This window comes from Macrobrachium rosenbergii, chromosome 10 (assembly GCF_040412425.1).
Source record: "Macrobrachium rosenbergii isolate ZJJX-2024 chromosome 10, ASM4041242v1, whole genome shotgun sequence".
In the NCBI taxonomy this organism is placed as follows: Eukaryota; Metazoa; Arthropoda; class Malacostraca; order Decapoda; family Palaemonidae; genus Macrobrachium; species Macrobrachium rosenbergii.
This window is the reverse complement of record NC_089750.1, coordinates 52,310,204-52,333,219: the sequence shown is the minus strand read 5'-3', so window position 1 is coordinate 52,333,219 and position 23,016 is coordinate 52,310,204. Positions and strand designations below refer to the sequence as shown.

General features: G+C 39.7%; 1 protein-coding gene across 2 annotated transcripts in view; it reads left to right on the top strand.

Annotated features, from left to right (window-relative positions):
* Positions 1-23,016, top strand: part of LOC136842630 (BRCA1-associated protein) — a 156,044-nt gene that overhangs the window by 46,925 nt on the left and 86,103 nt on the right. For both annotated transcript variants that reach the window (XM_067110245.1, XM_067110246.1), the window contains exon 3: positions 19,693-19,849. In XM_067110245.1, the coding sequence (XP_066966346.1) occupies positions 19,693-19,849 (157 nt within the window). The remainder of the gene's footprint in view (positions 1-19,692; positions 19,850-23,016) is intronic.

The window sequence follows — 23,016 nt, the reverse complement described above, 5'->3', positions numbered from 1 at the left end:
TAGGAAGGGATACATTCTCCCCTTCAAGCAGAACCACTGTTGACATCAGTACCACTTGAGTTACCCTGTTACTAGAACGATTCACCCAAGGAGAGATATAGGAGACATGCTACAGAAGGTGTCAGTAGAAGTAGTGGAGGGCAACACACTGGGATTCTACAGCTGCCCCTTCCTGTGGTGGAGGAAGGTGGTTGGAGACTCATCATAGATCTGTCAACATTGAACAGCTTCATACGTCTGACTCAGTTCAAAATGGAGATGGCCCAGTCGATCTTGGCAGCTATCAGGGAGGGAGACTTCATGGTCTCGTTGGATCTTCAAGACGTGAATCTCCACATCCCGATACACCCCTCCTCCAGGATGTTTCTGTGCTTTGTCCCCAGGAAAATCACTTACCAGTTCAGGCCCTCTGCTTTGGTCTTGTGACAGCTCCCTCAAGTATTCATCTGGGTGTTTCAACTGGTATTGGAATGTCCCCGCGGGAGGGGCATTTGACTATGGCGGTACCTGGATGACTGGCTCATTCTAGTACCATTGGCAGAACAAGCTGTGAGAGACAAGGACGTGGTTCTACAGTTGTGCAAGTACCTAGGAATTTTGATCAACCCAGCAAAGTTGGACCTAGTTCTGACACAGAGGATCAGATATTTGGGCATGGTAATAGACACAGTGAGAGCAAAGGGCTACCCTTCACAAGAGAGGGTAGCCAAGCTCTTAGAAATGTCCAGCCCTTTCCTGTCCAACCTCACTAATCAAAGAAGTGGCAAGCCCTGAGTGGTCACCTGGCATCCTTAGAAAAGTTGGTACCCAGGGGCAGGACCCATAACCGTTCTTTGCAATGGAGAATGAAGGAGAAGGACAGACATGGACCTGATAAGTGCGACAGTAAGGAACGTGGAGGACCTGCAGTAGTGGAGGAACCCAGAGAATCATCTGCAGGGAGTACAGTTAAGCTGGCTGTCTCCAGAGATCTGGTGTACTCAAATGCATCCCGAATGGGCTGGGCTGCCCACCTGAACAGCATGTGCATTTCAGGGAAGTGGGACGAGCAGCGACGTCAGTATCACATCATCGTCTTGGAGATGTGATCAGTCTGGGTGGCACTCCAACATTTTCAAGACCTCCTCCAAGGGAAGACCACGGTCATCATGAGTGACAACACCTCAGTGGTTGCATACATAAACAAGCAAGGAGGTATACTCTCCCACAACCTAAACTGTCTAGCTGCGGAAATGCACGAATGGTCAAAGACCAAGGGACAGCAGGTACATTCCTGGGAAAAAGAACATCGCGGCGGACCAACTAAGCAGGGCAGATCAGATAGTGGGAACGGAATGGTCGTTAGAACAGGGCGTAACGGACAGGTTAATCAGGTTGTGGGTGGGCCCCACATTTGGTTTGTTTGTGACAGTGAAGAACTGCAAGTTGCCCCTGTATTGTTCTGTGGTACCCGATGAAACAGCCATCCTACAAGATGCCTTCCAGCACCCATGGGACAACATAGATGTATATGCCTTTCCCCCATTCAGCCAACTTCAGAAAGTCATTAACAGGCTGTTCATGTCCCAGGGCCTGAGGATGACACTTGTAGCCCCAAAGTGGCCACAAGAAGAGTGGTACGCAGACCTTCTCCACCTGCTAGTAGACATCCCAAAACAGTTGCCCTCCACCCACACCCTGCTGAAACAAGAGCACAATGGCTGTTGCATCGGGGGAGTGACCTCCCTCCGGCTTCATAGATGGAGGCTATCCAGCAACTCCTTAGAAAGAAAGGCTTTTCAGTTGAAGCTGCTGCAGTCATTGCCAGCCCCCTCAGACCCTCTTCCCTCAATCTGTACCAGGGAAAATGGAAGGTCTTCCTTTGTCGGTGCAGTGAGAAGGGCCTCCATCCCCTTAAAGCAGTTGTGAAGGATGTGGTGGAGTTCTTTTTTTTCCTGTGTCAGAAGGAGCATCTTTCCGTGTCAGCAATTAAAGACTATAGGTCTGCCCTCTCCCGGGTACTGTATTCAAACATAGAGGCATAGACCTGTCAGTGTCATGGGATTTGTCGGACATGGTTAGAAACTCCGAGAAGAATTGTCCTCCTCAAGAATTAAAACCCCCAGAATGAAGCATCACCAAGGTCGTAGCTTCACTGAGGAAAGGGCTAAATGAACCACTTACACAGGCCTCAGACCGGGACTTAACCCTAAAATCAATGTTCCTGTTGGCACTGGTGTTGATGAAGAAGGTGGGGGAACTTCATGCCCTCTCATGCGATGTGACCCACACCCATAGATGGACATCGATAGGCTGTACCTTCCTCCCAGAGTTTGTAGCGAAGACCAGAACCCCTCCATACATGACCCAAGGTTTGATGGTTTTTCCATTCCCTCACTTAAGGACTGCTTGGGTAACGAACAGGACGAAATGGTGCTATGCCCCATCAGAGCTTTAAGAGCCTATCCTAAATGTATACAGGAACACTATCTCCTTCTGGCTAAGAGAGGTAATTGGGAGGGCATACTGTTTGGAAGTTAATGAAGACCCTGCCCCAACCAGAGTCATGTCTTTCGACATCAGAGGAATAGGTTCGTCAGTGGCATTTAAGAAGAACCACTTGGTAGGACAGGTCCTCTGGGCTGGGGTCTGGAAGAGGCAGACGACTTTCACGTCTTTCTACCTTAAGGATGTAGCACACAAGTCCTCAGATACCTTCACATTGGGTTCAGTGGTGACTGCACAACACGTCATTGAACAATGTAGAGTCCTATGGGAGCTCCGTTGGGAGTGGAAGGCGTTGTTAGCTACATTATGAAGAAAAAAGTGAATACATTACATCAACTTACACCAGTCCAGTCTTGGCGGTATTAGGGGCAACATTCCTGCATATTTACCTGAGAGATTGTCCTCCCACCTTCAGGTGAGGCTCCTTATATGAAAGTGTAGGTTTGTATACATATTGGAACAAATAACAAATTATAAAGAAATTTGTATTTTTCCTAACATGAACCTAAGCTTTCATATAGGTAAAATTACCCTCCTCATACAACCTCACGTAGTCCTGATCTCTCACTCCTGGGAGGTTGAGCAGAGCTGCATACTGGCTGTCTCACACAGTGGGGGAAGAGGGCCATGTCAGGTCAACCCACATGACCCAGGTAGCGTTAGGATTTTGTTTTCAGAGACGAGTCGAGAACAGCCGAAACTATGTAAGCGCGGAATACTCCATCTGTATATGAAAGCGTAGGTTCGTATGTAAGGAAAAAATACAAATTTCTTTTTAATTTGGTGTTTCAAATGTGTTTGCCCCTGTCAGAATTCTTGCCGCCTTTGTTTATGGATGCTTGTTGGTATTCATGGTTTTGGGTGTTTGCTGCTATCATGGTACTTTCATTAATTTTTCCTAGGATAGCTTCCACGGAAAACAAGGTGAAGAATGTCAGGTTCTGTAGGAATGATTACTGTGTTAGCAGGATGTTGAATTTTGATGTCGATAGACACACTGTATGTGCTGGCTGCAGGGGTACAGAGTGTGATCTTGAGAATAGATGTGAGGAGGGTAGGAGTGTACGGATTGGTCTAAGGACTTTATGCTTAAGTTTGTTAGTTGTAGAAAGAGAAGGGAAGCAAATAGATTGCCATAGGAAATAGGTCAAGTTGTAAACTTGTCACTTCTCCCCCTTCCCTAGGTCCTTCTTCTGTAGTTATCCCTATCCAATCTGTGGCTTTTTCCTTTGCTAATACATTAACTAGTACTGAGTCATCCTCTTCAGCTCCACTTTCTGCTCCCCTCTTGGTACAGGAAAAAGGATGTAAACCTTATTTTAGTCATTAAAAGGTTTGACTGAATTGGTTGGGAAAATGTTCCATGTTCCCACGTAGTGTGAAGTAATTTTTGGGTTCTCCTGTAAGAGGTAAGATTTCGGTGCCCTTGCCATTTTTAGGTTGAGCTCGGTACTGCCCTCTGACAGTTAGAAGAGTCTACTGCCAGGGAACTGTGTGGGTTCCCAGGGCGATGTGGTTCAATGCCCTATGTCACTTGCCTCTCGTTTTTCATGCTCTGAGTGCATTCGCCAAAAGATCACTTGGTAAAACGTAAGTTTCACATATTTTGAATTCTCCATCATCGGCAACTAGTAATGAGGTTGTTAGCACTGATAGGGCTAATGGCATAGGTATAGACATTGTTGTTTTTATAGTATGTCTGTAGTGAGTTGTTCTGATTCTGATGTTATGTAGACTCAATCAGTTGTTTAACCAATCTCATTCTAAATCCTTGTCTTCTATTCCTCTTTCCCCTCAAAATGCACCTCTTCATTCTTTGCATGCTGTTTCTTTGGCTATCTGCGAGTTTCTTCCTTCTGCCTTTTTCCAGTCCTACCATGGTTTCCAAGCTAGATGCTATTGTAGATGTTTTGCTTTCCAAGGATGTGTCATCTGTTGAGTCGTTTTCGGATGAGGCAAGGGTGTGGGGTGTTGCTGTTGCCCCTCATCCCTCCTCCACTCAACCTTAACCTTGGTTTGGTAAAATGCCTGTATCAAAGGAGGCGGCTCTCCATGACTTAAAAACCAGCAAGACAAGAGCTGGCAGACACAATAGAAGCTCTGTGCAACAGAGTACAAGAAATCTCACTGAAATGCACCCTAATTGAAGGAGAAAGCTTGGGTTTCTTCGAAAACTTAATTGCTGCCAAAACACTTGAAGATAACAGAGATCTTGCCTCTACAGGACCTCTTCCCTCTTCTAAATAAGGAAAACAAAGTTCGCAATGCTCCAGCAAAGGCCAAAAAACTGAAGGAAACTCACCCATTTCAAACTTCTCTTCTGCCAGATAGGTCAAAGCGACAGCCTGCGACTCCTTGCAACAAATCTCCAGCTTGATAGAAGGGGAGACTAAGGGAAATGCAATCTGAAGCAGCTCATGTAAGTCAACACAAGTTGGCTGAGCAAGAAAAGGCAAAGCACCCCGGTTCTTAAACCGTCTTCGGTCAAAGTTTCGGTTTTCTGCATCTTTTTTGTTCCTTTGAAGAGACATATTTTTGAGACTGACAAAGTGTTTTGGACATGTTGAGTTTTTGTCCAGGTTTGTATTTAGAATTTATGAAGTTTCACATATTGCTGAAATTTTGCTCAGTATAATAACCTCTACTCTGCGTCAGCTGAGAAAATTTGTGGCGCCAGCTGGAGTTTAGCATAGGAAGAGTCATTTGAGTTGTTGACTTTCATGGTCAAGGCTATTTCAGATGCTGCAGGAGATTGTTTTCATGCGTATACTGTACGTAGTACTAGGAGATTCAGAGCCAATGAAACGGTTTTTCGGCAACATCTTTTTATCAAAGCATCGGATAAAGGTGAAAGTTAACAAGTGTATATTTTATAACCATACCTAATTTTTGCAAGTACTATTAGTACCTAAGTTCAATAGTTCTGGTACTTATCAGAGTAAAAGTGTGTTTCCTATGCCAGAGCCATCAAAATCACAGGTGAGGGTTTTGAACACAATAGTGACGTTAATCTATGACGTCATGAGGCTCCACACAGAGTGAAGAGAAGTTTTCATATGGGGAAAATGTCTTTTCACTGTGGCTCTGCCCACTTGCTGACAACATATCGACTAATTGATATTAGCAAGGCCAAGAGAAAGAGAAGGCCTGGTCACTTTCCCTCCAGATCCCCTATGCAGGCGGAGCTTTGTCTACCTCCTTACTGTGTCAGCAGGTGAATTGCCGTAATGAGCAGGTACCTCTAAGATACATCATAGCCTACGTAGTTACCCCAAGTAACAGGTGACTCCACCCCATTGGGTAGAACTTGTCTCTCTTGGCCTTGGATATTAGTACCCATCCTAGGCTTCAGTGACATCAATGATGGCAAGCAGGATTTTTCACCGTCCCCTTGATTGTATTATCATTCTCAATAATTTTATTATTATTATTATTTTGTTAAAGAGAATGGCAACATCAGTGGAATTGATTTTATATATGGTGTTCTCAATTCTTCTTAATATTTCTTCTCATCAGGGCTGATATTTGCTAATAACTGGCCGATGTTCATAGTCTGGATAAAGAATTGGTTTCTTGAAATATTAATTTTATTGCATAAAAGAAATGTACGTTAAAAGTGGCATTTGATCGCCGTAGAGTTTCTGGAAATCAGGATTTGTCTTATTCTCATGTAGAATCTTCGTTTTTGTTCTAAGGGCATAGCGGAATTCCAATGTTTCCAACTGTATCATAGGTTTATTCTCAAGGAAGGGTGGGCTTGTTCTGGTTGGAATGGGGCATCAGACGGCATTTATAGTGTCCCAGGTGTCCCGTGTTGTGAGGGCTGAATTTTCATTGGCTGATTCAGGGGATTAAGCCCCTGGGCCAGACTGTCTCCCACTGTTGGTATTGATGCTCGCACTGGTCTCCGCATGCGGACGTTGTAGATTGGGAGGGCAGTATAGGGAAGGTCACTGTTGGTAGATGGGGCATCACCTTCTTGGTTCGTTCATCCGGCTCTCGGGTGCTGGTGGGTGGCGCCCTACGTTCCACCGTTGGGAGGAGGGACGTCTCCTGCATGGTGTTGAGGCTAGGTCTCTCCTTTCAGATGTGTGGGGCCTCCAGGAGGTGGAGGTGGCAGTGGTCTGTCGCCTTATCAATAATTCCAGTATTAGAATTATGCTTTCAGGTTATTCTAATATTGTGAATATTCTTGGCGTGATTATGGATGGCACCTTCCAGAGTGTGGCAGGAGATCCTCTTGAAAAATCTCATCATGGTCATCCCAATGTAGGTGCTGAGGCATTCCCGAAGAGGGCATTTGTACTGGTAGACCATGTTGGTTTTCTTCATGGGGTCCGGCACTACAGGGGCTGGGTTGTTTTTCGTGATTAGGCTGCTGGTTTTCTTGCTTTTGTAATAAATTACTAATTTAACCTTTTTTGCAGGGTCTGTATAGGTGACGTTTCCTTCTATGATACTGTGAAGAGCTCGCGTGTCTTCTTTGTATTTCTTGTGAAACACTCCCTTGTAAAAGAGAATGATGTCAACGGTGGTGGGGCGAGGCTCCTGCTGGTACTATTTGTCAGTACAGTAATACCCCAAACTTGCACGATTCAAGTTGCACGAGTTCACAGACGAATTTTTCATTGGAACCTAACTGATGGTCATACACCAGTTTTTCACAGACACACGAACATTTGCGAACACTGAGAAACCGTGCAAAAGTGTTTGTTTAATTTTTTTATGCAATTTATAGGTTTTCAAGCTTTTATGTGTAAATTAAATCAAATTAAATATTATTAAAAGTAATAATTTCTCTCTCTCTCTCTCTCTCTTTTTTAGTGAGATGAATTTTTATGGTACATGTATACGGGTATGTTTATTTGTATGATAAATAAACTTTTTACCTAATAATAAGTACTAATTTTCAAATATTAATAAGATTAACAAAATTAAATAATAATAATAATAATAATAATAATAATAATAATAATAATAATAATAATAATAATAATAATAATAAAACTGTAATTACAAAATTCGTATTATTTTGAACAAAGAAATTCTTCCCTTGTCTTTTGTATAAGAAGGTCGTAGGCAAAAGCGGTCAGACGTCATTTAACATGACAAGAAGGGGAGTTGCTAATCAGTGGTCAAATTTTTCTTGTAACTCTCTCTCTCTCTCTCTCTCTCTCTCTCTCTCTCTCTCTCTCTCTCTCTCTCTCTCTCTCTCTCTCGTTCGAAGTTAGCCAACCTACGTATTACAGCAATGTTTCTTTGTATGTCTTTAACTGTACAGTAGATAATTTTGAATTGATCTAATTTTACCTGTACCATTTACAAACCGTAAATGCGCCTTCTAAAACATAGACACATAGAGCATTTCAGAACAAAGAGAAAGTGACAGAATAAAGAAGTTTTTAAAAACAAGGTTGAGAAGACTTCTAAAAATAGATCGGTGGAATGGGAGAAAGAGTCACACACTCCTATATGCTTAAGTCAACCATTTATTTCTTTTTTTTAGGGTAATGTATTAAGCTAACTTTTAAATGAAAATACAGTAACTTTAATTTCATTTAAAAGTTAGTTTAATACTGAATTTCCATCTTCTGATATCTAACGTAAGAATAACTCTCTCTCTCTCTCTCTCTCTCTCTCTCTCTCTCTCTCTCTCTCTCTCTCTCTCTCTCTCTCTCTCTCTCTCTCTCTCTCCGTAATAATTCATAAGTAATATAACTTGATATTTCAAGTAAGGACAATATCTCTCTCTCTCTCGTGTTATTCTCTCAGTCTCTGTAATAACTGATAAATAATTTCACTCTCTTAAGTAAGGACAACCCTTATCTCTCTCTCTCTCTCTCTCTCTCTCTCTCTCTCTCTTGTGTTATTCTCTCAGTCTTCGTAATAACTGATAAATAATTTCACTCTCTTAAGTAAGGACAGCCCTTATCTCTCTCTCTCTCTCTCTCTCTCTCTCTCTCTCTCTCTCTCTCTCATAGTTAGCGCTCACACATTTTTACAACTTATTAATTCTCTGTACGTCTTTACCTATACAGCAGATAGTTTAAATTGATCTAATTTGACCTGTATCGTCTACAAAGTGTAAATGCGCTAGTGTTGCAAATACGTTCTAAAACATAGAGACATAATAACTAAGAGTTGTATTAGTCAAAATATAAAACACTGTTTGTTCATGAAAAAGCATTTCAGAACAAAGAGAAAGAGACGCAGAATAAAGAAGTTGTTAAAAGAGGTTGAGATGACTTCTAAAAATAGTCGAGAGAGAGAGAGAGAGAGAGAGAGAGAGAGAGAGAGAGAGAGAGAGAGAGAGAGAGAGAGAGACTCTCAAGATTCTCTTCCGACTCTCAAGATTCTCTTCCGACTCTCAAGATTCTCTTCCGACTCTCAAGATTCTCTTCCAACTCTCAAGATTCTCTTCTCAAGATTCTCTTCCAACTCTCAATTTTTATGTCAACCATTTATTTCTCTTTTTTAAGGGTAATGTATTAAGCTAACTGTTAAATGAAATTACAGTAACTTTAATTTCATTTAAAATCTAACGTAATAATTTGGGAGCATGATTAGGGTTATATTTAGTGTTTAAACTTTAGAAATAAGCATTTATTAGCATTTTTAGAGACCATGCCAAACTTAAGCGAAAATTCACCCTGCCCGAGGGGTTCAGGAACCTAACCTCGCATAAGTTTGGAGTATGACTGTACTCCTTCATATATATTTTGTGATGTCCCGGTTGGAATACCCATTGTTAATTAAAACCTAAAACCTGGGCAACATGTTCTAATTCGGTGTGTGTCCTTCCAAGAGGAGCAGTGTGAGAGGGCTCTCCTGATGAAGGCGCTGATCGCAGTGTGCTTGTATCTCTCCAGACACTCACTCTCACCAATCAGGCACATGCCCAGGTTCATGGGTTTTGTATAAACTTGTGTTACGAAGTGCTCCTCTGTTGCTTGAAGAGGACATTGAGGAAGGGGAGGCGACGATCATGGCATTGTTCAATGGTAAAGCTGAAGCTACTGTGGTCTTGGAAGGCTTGTTGCAGGTGTTCTATTTCTTCCACTGTGCTGACGACCCCATTCCAGCCAGAACAAGCCCACCCTTCTTTGAGAATGAACTGATGATACAGTTGGAAACGTTGGAATTCCACTATTCCCTTAGAACAACGACGAAGATTCTACACGAGAATACGACAAATCCTGATTTCCAGAAACTCTACGGCGATCAAATGCCACTTTTAACGTACATTTCTTTTAAGCAATAAAATTAATATTTCAAGAAACTGATTCTTTATCCAGACTGTGAACATCGGCCAGTTATTAGCAAATATCAGCCCTGACGAGAAGAAAAAAATAAAAAGAATTACCATATATAAAATCAATTCCACTGATGCTGCCATTCTGTTTAACAAAACATGCTTGAAAGATGGTCTATTACCTTTGTATATTATTATTATTATAGCATTTTTTTCTTTTGGTCTATCACAGTCATCCTATTCGACTGAGTGGTTTTTATAGTGTGGGTTTCTGGTTGCATCCTGCCCCCTTAGGAGTCCATCACTTTTCTCACTGTGTACTGTTTCTAGTAGCATACTTTTCTGCATGAGTCCTGGAGCTACTTCAGCATCTAGTTTTTCCAGATTCTTTCTCAGGGATCTTGGGATTGTGCCTAGTGTTCCTATGATTATGGGTACAATTTCCACTGATATATTCCATATCCTTCTGATTTTGATTTTCAGGTCTTGATACTTATCAATTTTTTCTCTTTCTTTCACATCTACTCTGGTGTCCCATGGAATTGCGATATCAATGAGTGATACTTTCTTCTTGATTTTGTCAATCAGTGTCTCGTCTGGTCAATTGGCATGTATCACCCTATCTGTTCTGATACCATAGTCCCAGAGGATCTTTGCCTGATCGTTTTCTGTCACTCCCTCAGGTTGGTGTTTGTACCACTTATTACTGCAAGCTAGCTGGTGTGTCTTGCACAGGGTCCAGTGGAGGGCTTTTGCTACTGAATCAAGCCTCATTTTGTACTGGTTCTGTGCAAGCGCCGGACATTCGCTTGCTGTGTGGTTTATGGTCTCGTCTTTCATATTGCACTTCCTGCATATGGGTGAGATATTATTTTCGTCAACTGTTCTTTGGACATATCTGGTTGTTATGGCCTGATCTTGTGCCGCTGTTAGCATTCCTTCTGTTTCCTTCTTGAATTCTCCCCTCTGTAGCCATTGCCATGTTTCGTCGCTGGCCAGTTCTTTTGTCTGTCTCATGTACTGTCTGTGCAATGGTTTGTTGTGCCATTCCTCTGTTCTGTTTTTCATTCTCCTGTCTCTGTATATTTCTGGGTCTTCGTCTACTTTTATCAGTCGTTCTTCCCATGCACTCCTTAGCCACTCATCTTCACTGGTTTTCAGATGTTGCCCCAATGCTCTGATCTTGATGTTGACACAGTCCTCTATGCTTAGTAGCCCTCTTCCCCCTTCCTTTCATGTTATGTATAGCCTGTCTGTATTTGCTCTTGGGTGTAGTGCTTTGTGTATTGTCATGTGTTTTTTAGTTTTCTGGTATATGCTGCAGAGTTCAGCTTTCGTCCACTCCACTACTCCTGCGCTGTATCTGATTACTGGTACTGCCCATGTGTTTATGGCTTTCATCATGTTTCCGGCGTTGAGTTTTGACTTGAGTATCACCTTAAGAGTGTGCATATATTCTTTCCTGATAGTATCCTTCATCAGCTGGTGTTTTATATCCTCTCCTATTATTCCCAGGTATTTGTATCCTGTCTCATCTATGTGTTTGATGCTATTCCCGTCTGGTAGCTTTGTCCCGTCAGTTCTTGTTACTTTGCCTTTCTGTATGTTGACCAAGGTGCATTTTTCTGTTCCAAACTCCATTCTGATGTCCCCAGATACAATCCTTACAGTCTGGATTAGGGTATCTATTTCCTTGATGCTCTTACCATACAGCTTGATGTTGTCCATGAACATCAGATGGTTAATTTTGTTGCCTTCTTTCTTGAGTTGGTACCCAGCATCCATCTTCTGTAGTACTTTTATCATGGGAATCGTGGCTACTATGAAGAGCAGTGGGGACAGTGAGTCGCCTTGCAAGATCCCTCTCCTGATGTTAACCTCTGCTAGTCTTATCCCAGAGCTTGTAAGTATTATATTCCAGGTGCACATCATATTCTTTAGGAAGCTGATGGTGTTTTCCTCTGCCCCATATACTTTAGGGCATTCTATTAGCCGCGTGGTCGGTATCATGTCGAAGGCTTTCTTGCAGTCAATCCATGACATGCTTATGTTGGTTCTCCTCCTCTTGATATTCTTCATTACCATTGTGTCTATTAAGAGCTGGTCTTTTGTGCCCCTACACTTCCTTCTGCAGCCTTTCTGTTGGTGGGGGATGGTGTTTGTATCCTCTAGGTAGTTGTATAGCCTTTCACTGATGATACCTGTTAGTAACTTCCACATTATTGGTAGGCAGGTGATAGGTCTGTAGTTACTTGCTATATTTCCCTTGTTCTTGTCATTCTGTACTAAGGATGTTCTCCCTGTGAAGGATGTTCTCCCTGTGGTCATCCATTTGGGCGCATGGTGGTTTGTGATAGAATGCTGGAGTTGTTCTGCTATTCGTGGGTGTAGGGCCTTGAAGTTTTTGAGCCAGTATCCATGGACTTCATCGGGACCTGGGCTTTCCAGTTGGGCATTTTCTTTAGTTGGTGTCTGACTGTGTATGTCGTGATCTCAGTGAATCTTTTTTATTCTCCCCCTTTCTTCTGCCTTGATTTCCTGAAGCCATGTTGCATGTTTGTTGTGTGATACTGGATTGCTCCATATGTTTTCCCAGAGTCTCTTACTTGGTTCGGCTTCAGGAATTTCCTGGAGGTTGTCTTCCCCTCTTAGTTGGCTGTATAGTCTTTTCTGGTTGGTTCGGAAGAGTTTTGTTTTGTTGGTATCCTTTATTCCTGTTCATGTACCGTTGGATTTTATGTGCTTTGGCTTTAAGCCTCTGTTTTATATCTTCTATTGTATTATTTAGTCCCTTCTGTATTTTGTATTTCTCATTCAGTTCCTCTCTTGCTTCTTAGCCTCTTTTCTGCCATCTCTTTCAGTTTACTCAAGTTAGATCTCATTGCCATGATTTGTTTCCAAGACATTTGCTGTTTTGGTTTTTGTTGTGTTGGTTGTGATGGTGGTGTTGGTGTTTGTATCCCCATGAGTTCTACTAGTCCCTTACATATACAATTTTATTGATTTTACCAGATTCCAGTTGGTGCTAGAAGATTTATCCTAATGTTAAGACTTCATGTTTGTTAGTTACGAAAAATACAAATTGATTTATTAAATTTGTCATATTGAAGAAATTTTGGGTACAAAGAATTGCGCAGTGACTCCTGTAGCACCTTAATGGCCTCGTAGGGGATGATTTGCAGACTTTCTAGCTCTCTTGTTGGATATCTCTCATATTCTTCAGTTAGGAAAAAATGTACGCAAACTACTGAGTTCCATGTGGTTTGACTAAACCTCCACATCCCACACTTAACAGCTTAGGGATGCTCAACTGTCTCCTCCCAATGGGAGATATCTTGCTGTGGGTGCCGTTCTAGGGGAATTTTCAGCACCCGAACCTTATATGCATATATATTTTTTTGGTTTTTAGATGTAGTAAGAATTTTTTGGTGTTTGCGTTTTGAGATTACAGATCCATGCTCTCCTCGGTACAATATTGTGTTGTGCAATTGGATCTGTCTGACGACCAGCATCTTCGGAAGTGTTGAGAGCATTTGAGATTGAAGCCCCTAGCACTCAGTATCACTCCATCTCTGGAATTTAGACATATTTATTTCAAAAATTTTATCTGCAGATCCTTTTGAGTCTCTGGAATCAGTTCCATTGCAGTATTTACTAAGAAACACTCTTTTTGGTAGCACTAATGGCTGTTAAAAGACTAAGTTTATTGCAAGCATTCTTCTATGGGCTGTTGTAAAGGGGATGCTATTTTATCTTTTTGCCCAAGAGCTAAGAATGATGTTAAGGCTAAGTTTTATTTACTGAGAACTATAAAAATTACAAATTTAATCTCTTTTGTGGGGAAGGAAGGAAACACTTCTTTTCGAGTTGGGGCAACTAAGATGTTCTCTTCTGTTAAATGTTTGATCAGGCTAGTACAGGAGAAACTAGTTCCAGACCTTTTACCAATATTGAAGGTGTTTACCTTCATAAAGTAAGAGCAATTGCTACTTGAGGATGTGATTAATACAGTGCAGGAAAAGTGGAGTTTGGTTTTTATGGCTTACTACCTTCAGTACACAGAATTGCATTCGAAACTGGTAAAGCCCTTAGTCCGCTAGTAGTAGTGGACAAAATCTTTTCCTGAATAGGAGCGTACCTTTATACCATTAAGATATTTATTTTTAGTTGACTGTCCTTTTTGGGGCCTTCAGGCCTAGGCTTGGGTCCCTTCACGCTGCTTCTATTTCGTGCTGACAGAATTGAAGTGGTTTTCCCTGCAAGGCTGCACATTGCTGTGTACAAATGAGAGTGTCATGCTTCCTGAATGGAATCCAACTTCTGGCAGTAGTAAGATCCAGTAAGGATTCCAGATCAGGTAAGAAGGTTTTGAGCTTCATGCAAGAAACATTTAGCTCAATTGTTGGAGCAAATTATATCTAGCTGCACTACCCACCATCCTCTTCTCATTATGGGATTTGGCTGTCTTTAACAGTAGGTAAGATTCATCCTAAATAATATAGATTTTTATAATAAAATGTATTATTTGAATACTTACTGTTAAAGTAGATCCTGCCCAACCTCTCCACAACTTAGTGGGCTGTCAATGAGAATTCTGATAAGAGCTAAAACATTTGAAACATACCTGTCAGTGAGCAGGTGCACTTGATAGTCATCCAGGTCAGCCAAGTGATCTTTGTTTGAATGCCTACTAGCCTGTTGGTGCGGAGATGTAAGCTATCTTTACCAGTAGGTAAGTATCCAAATAATAAATTTATTAAGAAAACTTATTTTATGTGTGCATGTGAGTTTTAGTTTATGATTGTAGCTTATCGAATGTTTTTGTGTTTTGAATATATTTAATATAATATCTGTGAAATTTAGTGTTCAAATCCAGATTCAAAGTAAGAAATTTTGTATACTATTTTCATTATCAGATTGCTTTGGTTTTACCATAGCAGTACAGTGTTTTGTTTGAGCTTAAGTCAGATTGTTTGCACATCATTTAACGAAGTATCAGTTATGAACTTATGAATAATATCATCACTAACTGAGTGTAGGCTTGCTGTATCATTCTCTCAGGTACATATCATGAAAAATCAGATTTTATAATCATTGCTCCAGCTCATATAGATTAAAAATTACTATGTAAGTTCAGAAACAATAGTTTGTGTTTTTCATAATCTGGCACATAGTCTTTGTATATTTTCTTGTTGTCTCTTCTGAAGTTCATCAAGCCTCCAGCACTGATGAAAGACACTCAGATTATTGGATGCTCTCTTTTTGAAAGTTTTCACAGTTCTAAAGGCCTGTGATAGGGGATTCTCATTTTTCACTTAACAATGTGTAAGTACCATCCTACCTTGTAGGATGCTTATTGATCTCTTGGCCATACAATCATAGTGTTCTGTACTCTGCTGGGCAGATTGTAGCCTGTGCTTGAACAATCTTTGACAAGACATTGCTCTTGTGGTCACCAAGAAGGAAAAATGAAAAGGACTTTCTATGGAAACTTATTTTCTTTTTACCTTCAGTAATAAGAAGACCAGGTGGTGATTTTCAATCTTTTCCAGATGATCACTCTTGTTCTGATTCAAATTTTACCATTATTTTTTTCTGGTGTATCTGTGGGTGTTATGGCTTTTTACTGAATGTGTTTGGTGTACCGTGATTGTCCTGCTCCTCTGGTAAAATTTTACTGGCTGTTTTACTGGTGTTCATTTTGGTATGCTAACAGTTCAACTAATGTTCTTTTGTGGCTGTTGTACCTGTGCTGTACTTTTGTCTTCCACTCATTTACTAATTGTTCTACCACTGTTGTCTTGAAATTGTTCTAATAACATGGTATATCCAGCAAGATATATCAGTTTGAAATTTATAGGGTTGTTTGTTAATATAGGGTAGGTAGAATGTGAATTAAAATCCTTTAGAAATATTGTAGACTGCAGTGAATGACTTGGTAGGTGGTGAAGTGAAGATATGAAATGGATGTGACTCACCTTTTTACCCTGTGTAAGTACATCATCCTTGATTTCTATTCCTTGTGGGACTGCTTTTCATCTCATGAGTGAGACCCCTCCAGATTTTGCTCCTTGATGTTTGATATTTTTGCAGTTGTGATTATTGGCTCTGCCTCTTATCTGGACTTAGATTAATGTGACATATAGAAGTCATGCAACAGCCTTCCTAACAGTCTTGGGAGTTTTACAGGCCCTCTCTGTGTCTCTCTCTCTTCCATCCCATCCATAATTACAGCCCTAGCCTTTTGCCTTGAGTCACTGGTAAAAGGATCCCCACACTGAGATTCATTTAGACATCAAATATAACTACATTCTCCTTCACACAGAGAAGTTTGACAAGTCAGCATCATGTTACACTGTGCAGGGAAAATGAGCCAAACTACCAGGTTGGATACTGTGGCTTCTATGGTAGAATTCATGTAGTCAGGAAATGTCAGCTTCGCTGTTACTCACCATGAACTCTGAATCCTTTTATCCTTCAGATTCTTAAGTCGTTTAGAAAAGGAACCATTTTGGCCTCATACATCTTAGATGTGTGCTTCCACATTTTCCAGTTTCATTTTTAGTGCTTCTCCACAGATGTACCACAAGTACAATATTCAATGGGGTCTGTCGTTGATCATAACTTGGTCTCACTTTCAAAGAATTTAGCTCCAGAGTAAACTGGACATTTGACTCGTCATGACTGCAAACAGGACCACCTTTCTGCATCACCTTTAGTTGATTGTCTTCATCTGTGGTATCCCATAAATCTGGATCTACTGGAAGAAATCATGCCTTGTTACTAAAATAGACCTTCTTTTGGGAGATGACTGTTCACCCAGTATCTGCTTTTGTTTGCCCTTACCCAAGAGAATAGGTAAGTTCATGTCAGTCACCAACCTCATTTTTAAATCAGGGATGTGTGTAAGTCAAGGATGGGAATTGAGTGAACTGTTCATACTCTTCTCATGGCAGGGGTCACCTGATGAAAGCCAGTATCTGTATCCCATGGTGTGTAGGAATCTTTTGTTTTTTGTTAATCTATATATGAATCAATATGCAACTGAGCTAAAAAAAAAAAAATGCTCATCTTTCCTAGACTCAGAGGTTTACAAGCGGGATTCCTTTTGGCATCCTTGGGATGCTTTTGAAATATTTTTCTTTCCTCCCTTAAGTCTACACAAACCTCAGCAACTCTCCTTGTCGCTGGACTTCCCGAGAGAACTCGTGTGGACCAGTTTCCTTTGTCACACTCTTTGCAACTACAATATTTGAAAAAAATATACAGTCATTTAAATTGACATCCAAAGATTATCAAATCTGCTCTTTTTAAGAGGTGTTTTTGACAAGTTGGCCTGATGTTTCTTGACCACAAGCCATTCCCTGTCTAGGCTATTAGGACTACAAGGCTTTCTCTTCCCAAGTTTTTCTTTCCTATGGACTGGGTCTGGCTAACTTATCAAAATTGAGGCCAATTTCTTCAGCGTCCATGACGGTGAACATCTTTTAGGAGTATCTCCTGATGAACTCTTCCCCTAGACTTTCTCAATCTCACCAGTGTCCCTCAGAATTATATACAGATCACTATTCAGGACTTACGTATTAAACAAACTGTCAGGTTAGCCTTTACATTCACCATCACATTCAGATTGCAGTCATGCACTTGAACATGGAGTTTGGGGTCTCTCTTTTCCCGAGTTCATCGTGTAGTCCTAACTTTTAAATTTTCTGGACAGTTATCTGGACATTAGGCAGGATGCTGTTGCAAACAGAGTGTCATTTTCTAATCAGTTTTAATACTATTCAGTTTGATAGGAGTTCGAATTTAGCTACTAGTAAATTGTGGAATATTTTTCCTAGTGCAGTTGTGGAGTCCTTTTATCTAATGTGCAAGCGAGGAGCAAATTATTCCTGCTTTCTGCTGATGTTTCCTGAATTCAGGTGTATTAGTTTTATTTTCTATTCCCTCATATTTAATTATCACCTTTTCCTATAAATTGTCTCTCTTTGCAGGCTGATTTCTCTTTGGAACCCTCTTGAATTTATAGTCTGTTGACTGTCCAAAAGGGTTTTTAGCTGAAGATTTAAGGTAAACAAATTTTTCATTATTATTTTTCCTCATGAACAGATCAGGTAATGTCCTGCTTTCAGCAGTGGTATACCGCAGAGCCAACACCTATTTCTCACCTTTTTCAACTAATTGGCTTATCCCCAATAACACTACAGGCAGTCCCCAGTTAACGGTGGGCTCGGTTAACGGCAATCTGGTTTTACAGCGCTTGTCTGTCGACGAAAATTGGCAGTTTTCGGTGCTGAAAATCGCAGATTTCCGCTTATCGGCGCTGATAATTGGGTATTGGCTCCGACGCATACCTAATAGAGGTTCCAATAACCGAAAATCAGTGCTTTTTGGCACTGATAACCCCCTAAAATCGTCGATTTTCAGTTAGCAGCAATTTTCGGTTATCATATCCTCAGAATGGAACCCCCGCCGATAACCAGGGACTGCCTGTATATCCATTTTAAGAAGCTGTTATTTATTTGTGAACTGGACTTAGTTTTTATGGAAGTTAAAGTTCATGGAGATTAGTCACTGGTTACTGCAATCTGTTAGAAAACTTATTTTTTCTGATACATCAAATGGTAAACAAACTTGAGGTGCCAATCCTTTCTGCTTCCATCTCAGGGATGTTTCCCGTAGATGCCCTAATTTTTTTTATAGCTTGCTGGTGTGATGGTCTCTATCTAGGTACAGGTAGTCCCCGGTTATTGGCAGGGGTTCTGTTCTGAGGGTGTGATGATAACTGAAAATCACCGCTAACCGAAAATCAGCGATTTTCAGCACTTTTTTGGGGCTTATTGGCGTCGATTTTTGGTAGTCAGTGCCTCTGTTAGGTATGTTTCGGCGCCAATACCCAATTATCGGCGCCGATAAGCGGAAATCAGCGATTTTCGTCGCTAGACAAGAGCCGTAAAACCGGATTGGCATTAACTGAGCCTGCAGTTAATGTACAGTATTCATATCTCAATATTCATCTGATATTGATCACTACCATCTTCTACAAATTTACCATATCAGGGTCCTGGATATTCTCCATACCATACTCCACATTATAAACAACTAGATCATTCTTTTTATTATGGCCTGTTTGCCAGCATCCAGGCCAAACACACCAAGCTACAAGGGCCTAACACACAACTCGGTTCTTTAATAATCTTGCATCCTCAGTGGGTTTGACAGCCTGACAAATTTAGATATACACCCCTGAACTGTGGTACTGTACCTTCTTAATTGGTGGTAATATTGCAATTAATGAGCTGCTCTTTACTTAAATCACCTTTCTGCCTTAGTACTTTTCTAAGTAAGGCAATGGCTTGTTCATTATATAAACATGTAAATCTTAGTACAAGTTTTTGTTTTTCCTATTTAACTTATTGTTTTAAACTAAGGCCCCTCTTCATTCCCTCTGATTGGGCATTGACAGTTTATACTGAGTAGATAGTTTAATATAAATGTCTATTTTGTTGCTCACTTGAAGAAGTGCTTCTTTCTTTGTATGATGGCAGGAATATCATCATTATTTGTAAGCATGCATATAGTTGCTAAGTTTGTATGCCATCATCCACATTTAACCAGAGCTCTAGGCTGTGTAAGGTAAAACTATACTTTGCATTTAAAAACTATGAAATTTGTTTAAAAACTACTACATATTGTAGCCATATAAATTTGGAAAATGATAGGTTTTTTATAATTTTAATGTAAGCTTTATTTTGGAATGAAGATTTATGTTACCTATTCAAAATTGGTTTTGTGTTGAGATTTTGCAACAATTTTTAACTGTTACGGAATTACAGTTCAGGATAGTACTTAGAATTATAATGAAAAAAGTTTTTTTTAGTATTTTGTATGTTCATATATTACAATGACAGTAATTTCCCTTTCATTATGTTGCTTGCCTTTGTTTGCTGAAGACTTTAGCAAACAGCAACAGTGAAGACGTCACAGAATTAAGTCTTGTTAAAGTCAGCGCCATGGATAAAGGTGCCCTTGAGGGCCGAGGAGAGAGTGGAGGTGTGCTACCAAGAACTAGCAAAGAATCAACACCAGGTGCCACTAGTAGTAAAGAAGGTAATTTACTGAAGATTACTTTTATAGTTTCTGGTAACTGCAGGTCACATATTTGATTTTAAAATTTATTGACTAAATTTAAGAATGAAGCTTTTTTCCTTGTTAATTCTGCTGTACTATCTTATTTTTATATTCTGAGTCTCTTTGATAAGAAGCCTAGTATCCTAATGCCTTGAACCTGGGCTCTAAAAAAGCAAGAAAAAGCAGGGGAAGGGACAAGCTTGGGAGGCCTACCTCAAAAAAGAAGCATCAAAAGAAAGAAAATTATAAAGCTTGGCAGAGTAGGAAAGAAAGTCACTAACCCATACAACCAAAGTTTTGCTGATTTTCATTGAAATGATGGTCTGATGATTGTTATGAAGATGCCAGAGAGGAGAGGGCAGTTTTTGCTCCATGGAACACTGTACCTTTAGAAAAGGGATAAATAGGCCAGATTTGGTGGAGAGAAAAGGATTTTAGAGGCGGTAGTAGGAGCCGTGTCATTGATCAGATGAATTGCCTTGGATTCAGTCTTGTTGAGAAGCACCACAAAAATGTCAGTAGCATTCCATCATATAGCTTTAAGAACTAGACCTGAAGAAAAGACATTATATTAGACAAATAATCATGTTTTTTGAATCAGCTTTAGTATTTAAAACTTTGATCTTTCCAAGAAAAGTTCTGAGTACCCAGAATAGATAGAAGTGAGAGAATGAATAACACTTTCATTAATCAGAATCAGATGATTAGATGGAAGAGAAGACAGAGGGGTAGGTACAAACCATCTTAGAGGCACAGAACATTTATTAAGTTATACAGTCCCCCTTTGGAAGTATTCGGAAGTGTTATGTAGATGACAGTTAAGAGAAGAAGAAATAAATTGTGATTCAAGTGCTATCTACAGAGAAGGGTTGTTAAGGGAGAGGGGTTTGAAATAAGGAATATTTGCAGCTTGAATCATTAGCAAAATCTTGGATAGAAGAAATAGGTAGGAGGTGGTTAGTGATAATGATGAGATGATGTTCCATGAGGAACACCAAAAATATGGCAAGGAGCACAAGGTATATAGAGTGAAGAGGTAAAGCCATGAACAGTAAGTCTGGCTAACAGGGCCTTGTCCCAAAGTGATGAAATCCATAGAGCAGGGGTTCCCAAACTAGTCCACAGTCCCCTGTGGATCCATAATGGGAGTCATGGGACTCTGGATTAAAAGTAAAGAAATAAATATTTGCAGTTCTATTAAAGTATAACTCTATAGATAAACACCCATTGTTTTTTGAAGTGACAGTGATACAGATAAATGTACACAATTGTTAAAAAAATATAGAATACTGTAAAGTATTGATGAGGAAACTATTTTTTTTTTTTGGTGTTTCACTTACAGCAAAAGTGGTGTCATTCATTGGTGGAAAGATGATTGAGGTTGGGTATGGGAGAGTTGGCAAGCAGAAGGTGCAGTTGAAGCTTGTTTAAGCATTAGGTCAAAAGCATGTTTTTGGTCCTCAGATTTAGTCATACCAACATTACTTTGTCAAACAGATATGCTTGATACATTAAAAATATGGGAACCAGTCATATTACAATGATATTATGTAAACTAAGTTAAAGACTACAAAGCTTTTGAAAAATGGGAAATTCAGTTTAAAATGTCTCTAAGAATGTGACAGTTTTGAATTGCTTATTGAAAAGCTGGTATTGTAAAGTTACTCATGAAATTTTTATTTATCATATAATCCTCTACTGCTGATTGTTTCCTATTCTTAAGTGAACTCCTGCCATTATGAATGTAAATGTTATTACTAGGGTTTAATGGAAATTCTTGTCATACTTTCTTTATCTTCCCTAAAATTACTTTACCTACAGAAAAATTCAGAATTATTAGACATCATTACCCTTGTGAGATAAGGCAAATATGCTTTCTTTTTACATGATTATACCAAATTATAATTGACATTTTCTTTATTTTAAAACTGTCCTAATGTACATGAATGATTGGTTATTTTGTGAGTGGTGCATTTTTTCAAAACCTTGATGCTCATACCTTGAGCATTGTGTTTTTGCCTTGATAATTATACACTTATTTCTTAGGTATTTATTATATATATATTTTTAAATAAATGTAACATAATTTTGAAAATATGAATTTTGACTGATAGGAAACTTTTCATGTGTATTTTCCTTATAAAAAGTGATAAGTTTTTTCTGTCAGCACTAACTGGTACTGAAAATATGAATTTTTTCTGACAGGAACACTTTTCATGTGCAATGTCTTAATAATAAGTATAAGTCCTATTTTCCATCAGTACTAATTGGTACTACAGTACTGATTTTTACATGGTGTTGTATACTTTTCTATGGGAAGATAAATTTGTTGGTGAAGTTTTAGTTATGACAGAAGTGCTTGCAATTTATTTAAATATTAAAACAATTTATTCAAGTTTTAAAGATAGGAATGCATAAACGTAACATGGAAAACATATTCGTGGTAGAGGATCTTGTCTGAGACTCATGATATGATAAAGTTTGAAAATCCTTACTTAGAGGTATCAGGAATGATGGCAAAAGAGTAATCTAAGTCCTTCCAAGATGATTGCCAGAAATCACTGCTGTTTTTTGAAATAGCTTAACCAAAAAAATTCTCCACCCATACTTTCCGTAGAGAATCCAGAGAGAAACCATGGCACCTTGGAGGAAATAGTTGACTTTGTTTGAGAAAGAGCTGAGTGCAGTATAATTTTAACAAGAAATTGCTTACTTCGCATTTTCCTCATCTTGCAGTTGCACCTTTGGAACAATTTAGAAATGTTTGCTCTCCTGCTTTTATACTAAAAAGAGCATTAATAGATAAGGTGGCTCCTAAACTGCCTTTTTATTGGCCCTAAGAGCGATTAGCTATGTTAGTGTGTGCAAGTAGCGTACCGTTAGGGTGTAGCTTTGACTACTGTTTGTATGCACCAAGTTTCATAGTCTAGAATCCTTTGTCAGGATAAAAGAATGATGCAGTGGATACCTGAGTCATCCCCTGTCTAATATATTTCGTAAAGGAGTATGAGGAAGTTGTCCTTTTGTGCCCCATATTAACCTTCAAGAGATATCTTGGAGTAATGTAGCCCAATATCCATTGGTGGGATACAAGGACAATATGGTGAAGCCTTTTGGCATTCCCTGTCTGACATATTTTACAGTAG